The 17,569-nt window shown below is 39.9% G+C and overlaps 2 protein-coding genes across 3 annotated transcripts; one reads left to right on the forward strand and one right to left on the reverse strand.

Annotated features, from left to right (window-relative positions):
- Window positions 1–324: 324 nt before the first annotated feature.
- Window positions 325–14,946, reverse strand: fancd2 (FA complementation group D2). Of its 2 annotated transcripts, none has more exons than XM_088422569.1 (44): window positions 14,896–14,946; window positions 14,604–14,667; window positions 13,101–13,235; window positions 12,957–13,024; window positions 12,696–12,802; window positions 12,549–12,609; window positions 12,391–12,443; window positions 12,217–12,295; window positions 12,018–12,142; window positions 11,861–11,948; window positions 11,257–11,361; window positions 10,908–11,008; window positions 10,695–10,806; window positions 10,580–10,615; window positions 10,107–10,253; window positions 9,903–10,037; window positions 9,692–9,823; window positions 9,240–9,344; window positions 8,822–8,931; window positions 8,694–8,748; window positions 8,466–8,585; window positions 8,109–8,182; window positions 7,887–8,030; window positions 7,713–7,807; window positions 7,497–7,612; window positions 7,154–7,262; window positions 6,990–7,088; window positions 6,810–6,904; window positions 6,151–6,297; window positions 5,938–6,054; window positions 5,208–5,336; window positions 5,018–5,136; window positions 4,811–4,921; window positions 4,594–4,724; window positions 4,407–4,506; window positions 3,335–3,457; window positions 3,163–3,256; window positions 2,778–2,849; window positions 2,627–2,665; window positions 1,944–2,018; window positions 1,727–1,801; window positions 1,385–1,531; window positions 1,226–1,312; window positions 325–577 (listed from the first exon to the last, which is right to left on the reverse strand). In XM_088422569.1, the coding sequence occupies exons 2-44, from the start codon at window positions 14,665–14,667 to the stop codon at window positions 491–493; spliced, it is 4,323 nt and encodes a 1,440-aa protein (XP_088278695.1). In that variant the 5' UTR covers window positions 14,896–14,946; the 3' UTR covers window positions 325–490. The 2 variants fall into 2 exon arrangements, with proteins under 2 accessions (XP_088278695.1, XP_088278694.1); XM_088422568.1 differs by having other exon boundaries at window positions 7,713–7,810.
- A 580-nt stretch (window positions 14,947–15,526) lies between these two features.
- Window positions 15,527–17,386, forward strand: gpx1b (glutathione peroxidase 1b). Its single transcript, XM_088422573.1, has 2 exons — window positions 15,527–15,857; window positions 16,821–17,386. The coding sequence occupies exons 1-2, from the start codon at window positions 15,642–15,644 to the stop codon at window positions 17,169–17,171; spliced, it is 567 nt and encodes a 188-aa protein (XP_088278699.1). The 5' UTR covers window positions 15,527–15,641; the 3' UTR covers window positions 17,172–17,386.
- Window positions 17,387–17,569: the final 183 nt, after the last annotated feature.

A 17,569-nucleotide genomic window follows, 5' to 3' on the forward strand; every position in this document is an offset into this window, starting at 1 on the left:
AGATTTGTCAGATTTAAACGTTTTTTTTTTAAACAGATGCATTAAGATTTGCAGAGAAACAACAATGGAATTTATTTGACATTTACGTTCAAACGATCAAGGTTTTAATCACGTGATGTCACGCATAATGAAAACGAGACTACCGTATTGTGTGTTTTTTAGGAATTTTAATTGCTGCCTTTCTAAGTCTTGTTTATTGTTTGTTTTAATTCCTTATGTACTTTACTTAAACTTTGGGCCTGTATGACAGGCTTGACTGGAGTCAATTTGTACCTTTTCATGGAAAAAAAAAGAACGTTTACATGCAGATAAGGACAAAATGAATCACAACAGAGCAAGGAACATTTTCAATTATTTTGGGGAAAAAATACAAATTTTTAAAGCACAATAATTGAAAAAAAACATTGTAAACAGTATAGAGAAGGGTTGCCTGGCGACCAATCCTGGATGTACCCCTATGCAGATGTTTCTTGGGAAATGCGCTGAAGTATCAGTATGTTTCTGAGTCCTCTGTTGGATCCTGATCACTACTCTCCTCCATGTTGCTCCTTTTCGTTTCAGCGTCGCTGTCCTGCTCCTGAGGGAAAACACACAAGTGGCATTCAGAACTTTTTTGCATAACGCAGTGTTTATGTAAATCATTATAAATGGCAGATAACATGTTCTGGGAACTGAGAAAATATCATTCACTTGCTGGAGGACTGTAGAATAGATAACCTAGTTATCTTATCAGGCACACTATCTTCATTTACTTTCAACAGTGTGCTTTGGCAAGACTTGCGCAGCAGTGGCTGGAGGCTTTATTATAGACACTTTTTCACTCCTGCCAAACTTTTAAGCTACACGCTGCTTACTCTGCACCTTTGTGTTTGCATAACGCCCTTGCTTTTTAAAGCGGCCCATTCAACCAACTTGACACATGTGCCTTGAATTCTTGAAATCAGTTTGTTGCTGTGAATGGCACCTTATTTACCACATTGAAAACATTACCTAATGCCTTCAGTTGTAAACTAGCAGCGCAAGTTAACACTAATGTAGTGTAGGACGACTCATTAAATCCAAATAACATATTTTTATGTTTATCATGCATACATTTCTTTTAGTATTCTAACTTCTGATTAAAAGACACTCATACAGCCAATAAAAAAAAGCACCCTAATTTCAACAATTGAAGAGTCAAACTCAAAAAATGTCTGGCAATCTCTCATCTGCAAGTAGTCAATACCTCTTCCTCTGTTCGGCCCTGTGGAGCCATTTGTTCTTCCTCTTCTCCCTCACTTTCTTGTGTCCTTTGAGTAAGAATCTCTTCACCCTGCAGCATACAGGTGCACATTATCATATGTACATGATTCGATCAGTCCACCAACAAGCCACTGATGTAAACCTTCAGGTTGCGATTCTTAAGGTTGCCCATCCAAAAGGCCTCCTGACAGTTGTTGAGAGTGAGCATGGCCTTCACTCTGTAGACAAACAGCTCCAGACTCTTCTTCAAGGCTGGAACGTGGTTGGTCAAACTTGTGTCCTGGTTGATCTGTGTTGTAATAAATAGATTAAGTTGTTTACTTCCCTATTGTCACAGTCATATGCTAAGAGGACAATGGCAAAATTCACTCAGAAATGCAGGCTAAAGTTTAAGGTGGTTCAATTTATAATTGAAATGTACGATATGATTGTTTTTGGCGGGCCGGGCAGTGTACGAACATAATGTTCTTATGAAGGTAGCAACCTTAGAGTGTCCACAAATGTGATGGAGTTGCCGGGTACTGAGCTGGAAAGTCTTCAACAGGTTCTGCACATCCTCCTAAAAAAGAAGACAATGCCAGACTTAGTCATTGCACTGGCAATAACTTTATTTGGCTCGTACTTTTCTCTCTCTTTTTTTAAATGTTCTTTCACTGTTTTGTGAAGCTCTAGTTCTTGTAATAGAGACATCTCATACACACCTTGTGTCTTTTGAAACTGTAGTCAAGCAGCGGCATCCCCAACTTCAGGAATGACTCCAAGAAAAGACGTCCAAACTACCCATGAAGAAAATATTAATTCAGTCGCCTTTAGAACAGAGGAAGGACCACCTAAACAGTTCAAAGCATCTGATTTATTCAACTTTCAAGTTACATTTGTGGTATACCGAGGCCTACTTTATTCAACTCCATAAAATCGATTGTGTAAGGTCATCTGTTTTATTTCTAGCTAGTCTGCCAGAAAACTGTGTCACTAATGGCAATACGCATAAAAAACATAACAATAAGGTGTACAAAGTTTCGCAAAGTAGTCACTACAACACAATTTAGCAATAAGTTGTTTTGTGTTCCATTTCATTTGAAAAGAAAGATGTTACTGTTCCTACCAAGGCCTTAAAAGGCATTAAATTATATTTGCTGATACCTGGAGAAACCACTATAACACAGTTTTGAAATAAGTTGAGTCACGTTCCAATTAATTTGCTCTTTATTTGAAAAGAAAACTCTACTGTTCCTTTCAAAACATTAAATGCATAAAAAAATAGATTAGCGTGTATCTGCAGACACCCATGCCACATACCACCTAAAGGGCCTTCGCATATTCCTATTGGAGAACTACTGCTTTAGAACATTCAAATGGAACTCAGCATTAGGATCAAACTCACCTTAAGGCACACATTAAGGACAGGCCTCGAATCAAACACCTGCATGACATGGTTAGTTGAGACCAAAAAAGGTAAATGAGTGAACCAACAAAGGATGGGGTCAAACAAAAGTGTTGGCCTTGAGCCAAGAGAAGGCAAACAGATGACACACCTTTACCAGGCTGACCAGGATGTGAAAGTCCCGGACTGCCAGGTTCCACGTCAAAAGCTTTTCACTCTGGGACTGAAGAGAACAGAGATGTGTGATGACACTGTTACAAAAATTAAGTTATTGCCTGTCATATACTGACTGTCCACATGATGAGACACCGCAACAGCCATATGAGAGTCAAATTATGAGCTGTAGCAACATTTCTGCATTTACAAAATAATCATACTATTTTTTAAATTGACATTGTTGGAAACATGGTAATTTACCAACAGGGTTATTCGTGTCATGAGTGTAACTATTTTTGTAAAAGCACGAGTGTATTAAAAATAGCTGGTAACTGTACTGTACAAGAACACGTTGTTTATTTTGCCATCTGGTGGCGGACCTCGCTATTGTCACCAATTTTGCCTGATGGAATCTTGCGGACCGATTTCTCCAGCTCTGACATCAAAACTTTATAGAAGACCAGGAATGTCTGCCTTTGAGAAGAGAGTTGAAAATTCAAACTCATATTGACAAAAACAAATATTAAGTATGACGACGATGATTTGATTCACTTGCTGAGTGTCGGCCAGGCGGCAGAACTCTCGTCTTTTGATGCATTGACAATTTGAGGGAAGCCTTCGTTAACTATTTCCTCCACAGCCTTCAGGACATCATCCACATACTCCAGGTAGATGCTGTGGACAGATGAACATGGCTTTAGACTAGCTTTCGTTTATGACCACAAAGAATATTTATACTCAGAAGCTAACCTGCGGCAAAATATTTTTCAGCGTTTTAAAGTCAATAAAAAAGAAGAGCGGCTCAATCTTATGAGATAAGCTCCAATTATTTTCCCTTCATCAGTACAGTATATTAATACACAGGTGTCAAACTCAAGGCCCGGGGGCCAACTCCTTTCCACCACATAATTTTATTATGCTAATTATGACATTAAGTTTCTGGCAAAAAATATAAAATTTTCAAGAAGTCGCTTAACTTTTACAATTTTTTTGTTATCAGAACCCCTTTTGAACAGTTTTTAGTGACCTCGGATTTTAAAATGTGTCAACGTGTGATGACACTTCAAATTTACTTGGAGTAAATGATAAAATAAATGACATGATACAAATGAGTTTGACACCCCTGTATTAATGGAAACTTTGCGCTTCAATTAAAAAAATAAATGAATAAATGTGTTGAAACTGCCAATATGAGCAGACAGTACTGCATTCACAAAACTAGGAATAAACATAAATTACACCTCTATGGTACCATCATGTAGCTGTAATTAGATTTTTAAGAAATCGGTCCGTCGGAGGAAAATCAACCAATCAGAAACAGAATTTGTGACGTAGATGTCAGTTTTTTACTGTGCACAGACGCGCGCATCCCCAGCCAGTAACTAGGCTTCTGCTTGACCACTTACAGTACGTTGGATTTCACAAGCATTCATTAAATGAAGCTGCATTCAAATCTTGGTAGCAGTTTTAAATCTACAAACAATGCCTCTAAGGCTCAGTCCCAATATGTATTGATTTACAAAAAAAAAAAAAAAAAAGTTTAAGTGTAAGTGTAATTCGTAATGGCACATAAATGTATTTGTTCCTAATGTGACGACTTTCCAATAATGTTAAGTTGACATACCTAAGGAGAGTGTGGAGTGCTTCATTGAATTTGGTCCCTCGTTGCTTTTCACCACTGACTGTCACCCACGGTTGAGTCAGGAATTCCCGCGCAAGAGAAGCTAAGTGGAAGAAAAGACCCACCAGTAATCATGGAAGTGCCACTGATCGTAAAGGTGATGCGATTGCTAAAAGGATGCCCGACTAACCGGTCTGTTCCCTATAAGCAGCGGGGTTGCCTCCTTTCTCTGAAATTGTGGACAACAGCTGGGAGAGGCACAGAGCTGAGCTGAGATTCGGAACGGTACTGCGGAATTTCAGCAGGTATTCAAAGCTGTGTCTGAGAACAAAAAGGCCAAATTTAATGCACCTAAAGTAACAGCACAATTGAAATCGGTAGCAGTATTCTTAAAGCTTCGTACTCACTGAACAAGCAGCTCCAGGTTCAGCTCGGCTCCTCCATCTTTCACCCGATTTGCCAAAACTCCCAAAGCGTTCTTCAGTAAGCTCCGATGGACCGGCTGGCTGAACCCAGACCTGTCATTTCCATGACCACCCACACACACACACATACAAATTGAGTGAGCTAAGATACCTCCAGGCACAAAAAACACTAATGACTCTCCTGCTCACCAGCTGAAGATACTGTTGAAGACTTGCAACAGTAGCTGGCAGGAAGAAGATATTAACTGGTGCTCCTGAGTGTCCGTGTTGGGCCCGTCCACAATACCGTCGTTATCAGCGAGATATGTCTAAAGACACAACTCAGAAGTTGAACTAAGGATGTTTTTTTTTAATCCTAGTCTTTCTTTTTTTTTTCTACCTGAAAATAGTTATGGCAGTTCTCCAAGTGAGAGCAGAGAGCAGGCAGCATCTGGACACAGAACGAAGCAACATCGTTGGGGTTCTTCTGTTGGAGGTGGGAGAAGCCCGCACTCTTGTCAGCCCTCATCTGTAACCATATGACAATAAATAAAGAATGGCTTTGGATGAAACTGAAGTCAATGTGTCTTTGAGCTCACATTGCGAACGTCACATGACCGAATCCAGAAAACATGTCAGGTGTGACATGTACATCGGCTTCCTCCCATATTCAGAAAACATTCTTGAGGTTCAATGAATGCTCTAAATTGTACAAGGGTATAAATGTGACTTTGTTTGTCTATCTGTGACCTGAATATGGCTACCTGTGATTGAATTTCTGTTATTGATTATTTTAATTCTTTAACCCCTAAAGCAATCAATTCCTTTAGTACTTATAAATAGGGTAATCAATTCCTTTAGTACTTAAAGTAATTACTTCAGTATTTAATTCTTTTAGTCTCAGCCTTTTTTAGCATCCCCTTTCACCAAATGCTTGACAAAAAAATGGCAAAAATAATAAGTACAGTACCTACGAATTAATGTCTGGACGTATTAAAAATCATAAAATATGGTTTTCCAATTAAATCAGTTCATGTTCTGTGCTATATTCTCTTGTAATGGATGTGATTAGGTTGTCTGGGTGAATGTAATGCTATGGCCCGTGGAGTCGTTTTATGTGCTTGTTGCACCTTGAGAAAAGGCATTCTCTTAGCCGGGGAAGCCGTCAGTCGAAACTCAAGTTTACGAAGCATGTCCTCCAACAGGAAAACCAGCTCTGCCGGACCCAACAGAACCTCCTGTTGCTTCTAAAGTAGATTCAAAACATATTGTGAACTGTTAACGTACATTTTAATTTGAAATTTTGATAACGGGGTCCCATTGGAAAGGACACAATGTGTCACCTCAGAGTTCGGTGTTGGGCGGGCTCGCATTTCACACTGCAGCACATTGAGAATCTCCATGTCGAGCTCCCTGAAAAATGGCCTGTAGGACGCAAGGTTGACGCCCTGTCGTGTCTCCTTCTCTTTCTCCTTTTCCTTCTCTGGCTCCTTTAAGAACAAGTAAAAGCTCATTACACACAACAGTCCACAAGTCAAGGGTTTCATTGGTCTTGTGCTGATTAAATTATGACACGAACCTACATTTACAGTTTTTCTTTTTTGCAAGTTTTGATTTTGTTTACTATGAACATCTAAATCACAGGTGTCAAACTCCGGTCTTCGAGGACCTGTATCTTGCATGTTTTCCAGGTTTCTCAACACAAAACACCGGATTCAAATGATAAGCTCATCAGCAGGCTCAGCAGGAACTTGATAATGATTCTAAACATTTGAATCAGGTGTGTTTGAGAGAGAGGCATCAAAAACATGGAGGGTAACGGCCCATGAGGACTGGAGTTTGACACCTATGATCTAAGACGAAGTATAAAAGGACTTTTTAAATTTGACAGATTTCGGAAGGTTCTGTTTTGGCTGACTCAGCTTGCACCCTGCTCACTGGCATAAAAAGATGGAGCAGAACTAAAAAAAAAAAAAAAAAAAACATCAGTTGGATTATTTACCTGCTGTGTTTCATCTTCTTCTACCTTGTCTTCCACTGGAGAGCCACCTTGGGAGGAATTTTTCTGAGGCGCCTTCCTCTTCTTTCCAGAACCATCTTGAAAGCATATTCAAAACATATCCTTTCAGTACCTGTTCATAGATCTTTTAGAGCTATGATATAAAATATCTTCATTGCTTACTTTTCTTTGTTTTGTTTAAAGGAGCAGAGGTGGTGGGCACAATCAAGTCTATGCTCTCTCCATCAAAGTTAGCAACAGGTGGAACATAACCAGGAGTACCTAAAATCATTTTAAAACTCAATGAGGCTTGTTATGAGAATCGCTACCGTGCATGTAATTCCCACCAGCTAAAGCCTTTTCCAACAAGGTCTGAAGGTAGGTGATGTTCTGCAGACGGGTCATCACTTTCATCTTCATCTCTTTGTCCTTGAGCTTACAGAATGCATTGACCACCTGCCAACACACACCTGACATTATGGCGACAGCTTTATAATTGAATACATTTGGCATCTCAGAATATCTGTTTTGTTGAATGAAAAAGTTGGTAGACCAAACCCAATAACAAACCTATTAAAATTCTCTCTTTGATTACATGTTTTTGAAAACTGTGTTTTCTTAAGGCGTTTGCATTTTTTGTTTGTTTATTTGCCTCATTTATGTCCGCCACCATAAACTGTGTGCAGTTACCTCTCTGAACCAGTTGATGGTGTGAAATAGCAACGTGCAGATGAATTCTTTCTCCGTTTTGGACAGGCTGTCTATTTTTTCGACAACATCCATGTCTGTTAGAATGAGAGGGCAGCCTGCAATCCCACAACATGCGCACACAATTATTCAAGTTATGTTTACCGCTACAACACGAAGAATGAGATGGCTTAGAATCAACTGCAATTATTTTCTCACCCAGTAAAGCATCAATTTCCTCTAAGTCGCCTTGGTTCTGTTTCTCTTCACAAAACCGCAGCAGGCGGAAAAATGAGGACAGGCATAGAGAACTCCTGCTGACAAAAGAAATGTTATGTTCTCTGGTTGTCAGTTAAATCTTGAAACCAGATAGATGACTTTAAAGTAACTGACTTGTTATCCTTTTTGTCTTGACTGTGCTGCTCGGCCCTGCTGTTCATGTCTTTGGCTAGCAAAGGCATCAAGTTGATGGCAATGCCTCCTTGACTCTCATCCTCGTCTAGGTCATACATGACGCGGGCTGGGAAGGGGAACGACCTGTTAGATAGCATTAATACAAAAGGTTTAATGATCAAAAGCGCAAATGAAGATGAGTTCCAGCCGCCCGTCACTGACCCTGATATATCTGGACCCAGATCAACCACAAAGTCAGCCTGGAAGACATCTAAGATTCTGTTGCTGATCTTTTCCTGCGCGTGAAGAAAAAGAATAGCATGCAACAGAACATATTGAATAATGAAATGTCATTGGTTGAATGAAAACAGACATCTGCATTTTGGCTATTGTGAAGAAAATAAATCAAATCCTCACTTTTTTTCTCGGCTAATATTAAACAGGCAGAGAACCAACAAAGAATGAACTGACTTACTTTTTTTTTTTTTCCCCCAAAAATAAATTCCCAAAGATGAGATTACCAAAAAGATCAACAGCACACATAATTTCTTATTTGTTAGAATGGGTACTCCTACTTACCTGTACTTGTGGGTCCAGAGTAGATGTTTGAATCAAATTGGCCAACTCATCACAGTACAAAGCTGCAGCTTCAGCTGAAGTGTCACTACTGGACTGCATCAACTCCAACAAGGCTGACAACTGCAACAAGAAGCAAAATAGCCCAAAAAATGAGTCAAACAAACTTGAAACGAACCACTATGAAAACCAATCTGAATGAAATGATGTGTAAATTGTTTGGATGCGTACCTGTCTGAATGTCTCTGGTGGTAATGAGTTGGTCTGGGCATCTTTGGCTTTAGGTCTGGTTGCGCAAAATGTATGATGAGGAAATACAATGCACAGATAGAATAAAAATATGACACTGTGGCTCATACTTGAGTGCCCCCATGCTGCCAATGATCATAACGCCACCAATGATCCCGATACGCTTGTATTTGGGCACGGTGCTGGAGAGTTGTTTGCGGATCACAATATGCATGTCGTCCTGAATCGATGAATGAATGTCAGATGGAGGTCAAGGGATCACAGATATTACAAATAGGGTGGAATGAAATAGAGAAATACAAAAAAAAAAAAAACAATCACACTCAAGTGTTTTTGTTCACTCTTGTATTTGAATCTGTTCTCTTTAGCTGCGAGTGAATGTACTTTTAGAATGGAGGATCTGTATCCTTTTTTAGCTGGGAGACATAGGAGCTCCTGTTTTTTTTTTCCCATCCCTCCTAAATCACAGCCTTAAAAATTTTTTAAATTGCATTCTACAATTTTGATTAACTATTCAGCAGAACGCACCTGGATGTGTGCACCCTGTTGTGATCCGAATGCCAGCCTGCTCAGCAGAAAGAAAAGTCTGCGAATTTGCTGTGAAGTGAGGTTGTCCAGGTAGTCCAGAATTCCCTGTAGAAAATGTTGTGAGCAGCAGACTAAAAAATCTGCACTAAGTTAACATCAGCAGGATGATACGGACAAAACTCATGAAAAGATAAATAGAATCCCCTTTTAATTTGCAAGAAGACATTTGTGTAATTAATGTGTAATTAATTTGAATTAAAAATAAACTACTATAACATTAGACTACAATTTATTTAGACTCTTTGTCTGAAGATACAATAATAATAAATGTGATCTCAATGGTTTTCAGGAGAAAGTCTACTGTCCTTGTCAGGAAGCATCACTCTGTTTTCTTTTCAACTACTCAAATGTTTTTCTGTTTAGCAAAACCAGATAAATAACCTTGGCCTAACCTTAACAAAAACAGCATACGGCCCCATTTCTGTGGGTTTTTCAGTAACCAAGGCGCAGAGCAGCTCAAGGGCCATGTCCACCTCGCCGCCGACACCACTGCAGACATGGGTCATCAGTGAGCCCACAACCTCCTGCAACAGAAGACATCAAGCACGTTTTATGAAAAGTTTTGAATGACTCACATTTGTGTCTTTAAACAAAAATGGCAACCTGCTGGCAGTAAGTATCAAAAGCAGTGAAGGAATGCCGATACATATGCCCAGCGAATGGGACAACGCAGGGATCTGGCGAACGCAGCAAACTCTGCGACAAAGCTAAGATGGATGCAAAATATCCTCGCAGGTCCTGCCAGGATGAAACACACCTTGTCAAATAATGACTAATCCATCCAGACGTGTCAGTGAATGTACTTGCCTGTTTGCTATCCTTAAAGGTCTTTTGCAGGAGCGGTTCAAGAATCAGACCAGTCCTTACTTTGGTCTTCAGCACCTTTTCGGCACCCCGACGACTCTGGTTGGCGTTGGTGGAGTGTAGGATGAACAGAACAAGCAAGTCTATCATCTGAAAACGCAGCAACATAATTTTAAAATACAGGGACGCACAGCAGATTAGAAAATACAACAAAATCCCTCCAAAAGTCAACAACTTAAAGCTTATTGTGATGATGTTTTACGACAATAATACTAATAACACAGTTCTTAACATTTGATTAAATAAATTCCTCTGTGAAGGTGTCAATTAAAAGGTTGAGCAAGTCTTTCTTGATGGCTTGCAAGTAACACCAGTTAAACCTATACTAGTCATATTTCTTACTGTAAAATTGCAGGGACACTTCTAAGTACAGTATATACATTATGAATTACATATACTTAAAATATGCCAGTCACCCTGTGGTCCTCTGCTTCTTCCACAGACTCGATTGCCTGCAGAAAACACAGTACACAATGCAGTGCCTTTGAAATAAAAGTTTTTGCCAAGAGATGAATCCAAACAGTTGTGCACCTTGAGCCAAGCCTCAGATATTGTCTTCTGGAAGCGCACAGCCAACTTAATGGCATCCAGGATCAGGGTAATGACGTTCTGGCTGCCAGTGCTTGCTGTAGTCGAGTTGGACCTGATACACATAAAAAAAAAAAAAAAAACATAGCGGTAATGTATAATTATATTTTAGCATCATTATGCATTCATTTATTTTAAGTAAGTGATGAGTCATACGTTGCTGCTCCTTTGCTGCTAAGACGACTCTGAGATGCTTGCAACACAGAAGGGAGGACACACTGTTCAAGTTGTAGATTCCGACGGAGTGCACACACCACCTGCCAACAAACAAATAACACATGAACGCCCGCTTTCCCTCTGACATGTATCACATATTCTAATGAGATCTAATACAAAAACTGTAAAAAATGCCTTTAAATGCAGGGTCAGAGAGATATTACTTTTAAGAATATATATATTTTATTGCAGTTGTAACTTCAAGAGGATTATTTCAAATAGATATTATGCCCATGGAGTACATTTAGGAAAAGTTATCCTTTATTTTACCCCAAATGAAAAAACTGACCTCATATGCATCAGATGCTGAGATAGAATGCAGAATAAATTTGACCACCACAGGCAAGTCTTCAAGTTGCACAGCAGCCAAGGTGGTCATCACAGCTTCACGCACCTGAGAGAATATGATTACAGATATCTTCATACTTACAGTATGCGGTTAAAGGGAGCATGTTAGAACCACAATTAGGTGTGGAAATATTTGGATAGCAACATTACACTGCGAGTTTGTATTAGGAGGTATTTAAAAGAAAAATATATAAGCATATAATAATATATTTACAATTATGTTAATGCCCTACTTTGGGATAGAGCCGTCTGTAAAAATCCCCAAATAATAAAACATTTGAGTTTCTTCATATCCCCTGGACATTAAATTGGCCTTATTGCAGTCAGGGAGCAGTTATTCTACAAGCATACCATAGATGATTTTCATCAAGGAAGGCCATAAGGAAACATAATTTAAAAATCTAGTTCAACATTTAAAAACAGCAAGCATGCGTAAATCATTGCTGGTAGGTTCCCTATTGTTTATGATTTACAAGCAATGACAAACTATATGACGATATCGTAAACATTCCAAAACAAACAACAGATTGCCTTGGAGTAAGTACCTCAATCAGTAATGAAGGGCTGAGGTTCAAACTTGAGAGAGCATCCAAAATTGCCACAGTCAACTGAGTTTTCTCCTTCAGTAAAGAACTGCATGAAATGAGATTTTGAGCAAAATGTTCTCCGCTATGCTTCTCGCTGTGAGTCTACAGCACATACTTGAGCTCCCTGGCGATATCATTGTGCTGTGAGTCTTCCAGTATTTCTGGCAGGCTGGTGATGATATCACGCTGGATGTCCACAGGAGCCACAGCCAGCAGCTCCATGAGCTTGGCTCCCAGCTCCTGCATTAAACACAGCCATTAAAAAGAATGCCTGCAGAGTAAACAATCAAGCATGTCGTTAAAGGAATGACTACCTTGCTTTCCACCACTCTGTCAAGCCACTTGAGCTGGTTGATAATCATGCGCGGAATACTGAGTCCGGCATCATCAACACTGTGGAAAAAAACGTGGTCCCATCACAATTACAATGGCGGGACTTAAGGCAACCCAAAATAAGAATACTTAAGTTTATAAACATGCAGTCTGACCTGTTGAGCATATATTCAGGTAGTTTCTCAAGCAAGGTGTTAATGACGAGAGACTATATTAATAAGTGGAGCAGACATTAGTAGTGAATATATGAATTTTCAGATTTCAGATTTTTATTTTTTTTGAGTGTGTGTGTGTGGGGGGGGGGGGGTCATACCTGAAGCATCTCAATGCCAAGCAGCATGCGCAGTAGACTTTCCTGGAAGGAACTGACACAGCTACATAACAACAATATGCATTACACATCTCAGTTGTGCATATCACTGATGTTATCATACACGTGTTGAATTTGATTGAAAGTCACCTGGTGTCGTCATCAGGCAGTCTTGGAACACAAGGAAGGAGGCAATCCCTAAACTTGTCTGCATCCTCAATGTGAGACTCCAGGCCACTGATAAATTCCTGCAAAATCTGTGCAATGAAATGGCAAGAAGTCTTTATTGAAATGGGGTGGAAATTTCTTCAAATCTGATATTAACAGATTGATTTTCTAAGATGATGAGTAAATGTTAACTGAGTGAAATCTCTCTTTAAAAAAAAAAAAATCTGAGAAGTTTATACTCACACCAGGGTACCTGGAACTTTTCAGTAGCTTTTGCTTTATCCTTTTTTGAAACACCACCTGGTCAACAGCTTGGTAGAGTGATAGAGACACATGACCATGCATGGTGGGTTAAAATGAAACCACTACACGCCTTTTGAGACTTACCAATCTCATTGGAGGCACTGCCATGTGTCAGTGTCACGCCTGCCTCTTGTACAAACATATTAAATACATTTTCAGTTGTTTCTTCTGGAGCAGACACTTTAGACTGGCGACTAGTGATGCGACTCTTCTTTGCATCTGCGTGGAAACAAAACAAAATTAGTATACAATGTGCAGGTAGTGTAATATGGGCAATATAATTATTTGCATTGCTAATTTAAACAAGGGAGGCTTATTTTGATATTTACTGCTGATGGTAAGCTATGCTGCATACAGTAAGTGCAGTCCTTCTCAAATAGTAGTGGGGCCACAAGGCGATGTCGGGGGGTGCATATGACCCCAAGGAACAAGCTCAAAAGTTAACATTTAGGCCTAAAAGTTAGCTTTTGTTGAAAGATTATTTATATTGCTTTTTTTTGTTGTGTTAAGATTGAAAAAAGGATACAATTTTAGGTATACTTATACCATTTGTTTTAATAGATAATGATCTTATATACAGTCGCCGCGGCAAGTGGGGGCGTGAAATTTTTCTCTTTCTTAGGGGGGCCTTTGCGAGAAAAAAAAATTGAGAAGCACTTCATTCGTGGTTAGCTAATCAAAAACACTGTCACTGCAAAAATCTCCCGCATTAGCAATAGCCGCTGACTATGTATGCAGTGCACACAGTGCATTCAAATGCAGTCTAATGACAATAAACAGTCGATCGAAAGTCAAACGCCATGAGAGTAACGGGGGAGGCTTTGCAAGGATCTCAGTGCTAACCACATGACGCCAGACTGTGTTGCAGGAAAAGCTAATGTGGTAGCTGTGACTTATTGGTCAAGGACATCAGCAAAATGGAGGCAAGCAAAGAGAAGCATGGATATTTTTGACAGGCGACACAAGGTTGAGTTCCAAAATCAGAAGTATGCCTTGAGAAACTTAATGTCCATCCACTTTGGGACAAACAGAAGCAAAGCACAAACGTGTCTTCTTGAGGAAGGCCAAACAAATTTAAATTTTATTTTTACATTTTTTTTCTTGTGCCTATCACAGTGATTGGGTGTATTGTATGCTTTCGTGATAATTCTGAGGTATGGAGTTTGAATGTGATCTCTGCCATGCTCAAGTTATTAGATCCGTTGTCTCTAAATAAAGGTGTGTCCTAACTTTTTTCTCTGAGGGCCATACAAATAAATTGAGGGATGCAAGGGCCACTTTTAAAATCTATGAGTGTTTACTGAAAAATTGCTACCACATAAGGCAAATAATTTAGAATTTCATAAGCTTTTGGGGTGGTCAGAGAACGAGGCTGAAAACCTGAAAAACCTGAGAACCTGAAACACACCCCCCAAAAAATCTGCTCATCCCACTTGTACATTCAGAGTCAATACAGAAGCAATCTGTCGTAAGATTCCTCTTTTTATTTTATTTTTTTCATTTACTTCAGAATCACTATAAACTGTGTAATCATTTTGGCGCTGCAGTAATATTTGTGATGTGCCTTGGATGTTTTATCTAACTTACTAGTCGAGGAAGGGGCGTGTTTTTCTTCATTAACCACAGACGAGCCTCGTTTTTTCCTCATCATCTGATAGACAGAAACACAAAGGTTGCTACATACAAAAACGGGCTAGCAACAAAGGGTATTTCACACAACTTTAGAGTATTTACAATACGCGGAAAATGTCCAAGCTAAGGTTAGCGAGTCATGTCAACGACAGCAAACAGTAACAAATGATATACATAGGTGTCACAGTTATAACAACCTAATGATTTTGATTTTACAAAGGATAAAAACAACAATAATAATAAATACCTTGAAGAGCGCTGTTTGCCACACAGATGGGTTTTCACAGATGACCTTTTCCGCAACAAGCTCTACTTCCTAAACATATTTCCCGCCAACGAGCCATACGTCATCCGCCCTGCTTGGGCACCGTCTACAATTAACAAACATTGGGAGAAGGAAGAGAATACCACAGAAATGTGCAACTTTCCAAATGTATTAAACAAACATATTGCGATCTATTGGTTGATTTCTATCTTCGGTCATGCAACGTAAACATTTTGTTTCCTTCCAAAGCACATTTTACTCAGAGCATATTTACACACGGTTTCTTGCATAGATCGCTTGCTTTGGAAGCAAAATGCTCCTTATTGGGTGGTTTACAGCAATCTTAACGCACATTACACATATTGGCATAGAGTGTGAATATAAACATCACCATCCAAAGCAGGATATCTGCGCAAGTACATTGCAGCGTGTCAAATTTCGTTAAATTCCAGTTGTGTTGTTATCGTTATAATTGTGTACTATGAGAGTTTCACAGTTTCATTGGGATTTAAATAACCAAATGAAATGCATTCAAGTTTTCACACGTGTAACGGGCTCCTCTTTGTGTTTAACGTCTTACAGTGCTGGTAGGCGTGGAACTATCTTCCTATCTCGATAAATGGGGGCGGTTCTTCTGCACACCTCAAGGTTTTGTCCAGACTTTCGGGAAGTGGGTCAGTCGTTTTACGCACAGACTTTCATCCGACGCTACAATTTCGAGCTCCGCAATGGCCAAACGATTCTACGACCTCACGGCCAAACTGCTAACGGGGGAAGCTTATAATTTCTCCTCACTTCAGGGCAAAGTGGTCCTCATTGAGAACGTCGCGTCTCTCTGAGGGACGACCACCAGGGATTACACCCAGATGAACGAGCTCCATGAGCGATACGCCAACAAGGGACTCGTTATCCTGGGTGTGCCCTGCAACCAGTTTGGTCACCAGGTAAGCAAAACAAATGATGAGTAACGTGTTTTCTTCTTTTTCCTTGTCCTCTTAATATTTACAATTTTTTTCCAGCCACATTTGAGTTGTTTATAGTAATGCATCTAAACGTACACAGCGCGCGTTTCCTCCATAATGTTATAAATACATGTAGAATATTTTGAGCGAATGCGCAACTTTCCATTTGAATAATTTGGCTAATTGTGCTATTGTTTTACTTTAAATGAGCAGAGTTTCAGGTTTATCAAGTCCTAAGTGCATGGCTACTGTGAACAAAAAAGAAAAACTTAACACATCTAAAGAGACACCCACCCAAAACGCGGGATGCGTGTCTTCTAATGAGTGAAAATGTCTCATATATGGGTACACACCCACAGCCTGAAATTTGGGGTTTTAATCTCCAAAATTTGGGGTTTTAATCTCCGTTGTTGGAATGAGGAAATGACCCAGCAGTTTACTACTTCTCAACACAAAGAGACGTTGCTGTTTACAATGGAGTTAATGCCTAAACGTCTATGACCAGTGATACCGTCTCTTGGTAAGTCATCAACAGTTGCCCATTGTTTGGTAAATAGTGCTGCTAGTCAAGCAGGAAGAAGGTCAAGACACATTCTCCAGAAAGTAACCTAACCAGATTTTGGATTCATGGTTTGTTAAGCAAGACATTGTCCCTAACCATATGCTGTGTTCTTACTAAGATAGGTGAGTATTCAGTCCGATACCAGCCTTATTTCAAAGTATCGAGGAGTTAATGAAGGCTGCTGATACCAATCAGCAATCCTTATGGCAAACAAAACATCTGAAACCAATCAAGTCCTCCACATCTGAATTTGAAATTTATTCATGAAATGCACTGGTATCTGTAAACAGTGAATACTCATACTGTTTTTGGTCTTTGAAAATAATGGCATCAACCTTCCCGACCATTGATGCCATTTTTACTGGGGGTTTTTTTATGTGCAGGAGAACTGCAAGAATGATGAAATCCTCCCATCGTTGAAATACGTCCGACCCGGGAACGGCTTCGAGCCTAAGTTCCAGCTCCTGGAGAAGGTGGACGTGAACGGAAAGGATGCCCATCCACTGTTCATGTTTCTGAGGGAGAGCCTCCCTTTCCCCAGCGATGACCCCACCAGCCTGATGAGCGACCCCAAGTTCATCATCTGGAGTCCTGTGTGCAGGAACGACGTATCCTGGAACTTTGAGAAGTTCCTCATCGGGTCAGACGGCGTGCCTTTCAAGCGCTACAGCCGCAGGTTCCTCACGAGTGACATCGAGGGCGACATCAAAAAGCTATTGAGCCAAGCAAACTAACAAGTGTCCTCAGTCCGTCAGGACCACCTGTGCTCTCTTGTGGACATGTACGCTGTTTTCCGTTTTTTTACTCAATGAAGGCAACCACTGAAAACAAGTTGTGAGGTGGTTACCCGATGCATCGTAAAAAATTGGAACATTTCAGCTACATTAAATACATGTAAAGCACGGCAGTGGTACAAATGAACAAATAAATGTTTCTTCCTTCACGGCTATGTGTGGCTTGGCACTTGCAATCATTGACAGTTCCTTTACAGTTAATTTCGCAACATCTGCAATCGTAGATGAAAAGTGCTCCGCGACATTATTTCACAACCACCACAGGAACGTCATTCCACAGCACATTGCCCATATTGGACAAAAAGAGTTTTGTGACACGAGCTGACTTCAAAAGTCTA

The sequence above is a fragment of the Hippichthys cyanospilos genome, chromosome 9 (genome assembly GCF_059441005.1).
Source record: "Hippichthys cyanospilos isolate Australia breed blue-spotted pipefish chromosome 9, RoL_Hcya_1.0, whole genome shotgun sequence".
NCBI lineage: Eukaryota > Metazoa > Chordata > Actinopteri > Syngnathiformes > Syngnathidae > Hippichthys > Hippichthys cyanospilos.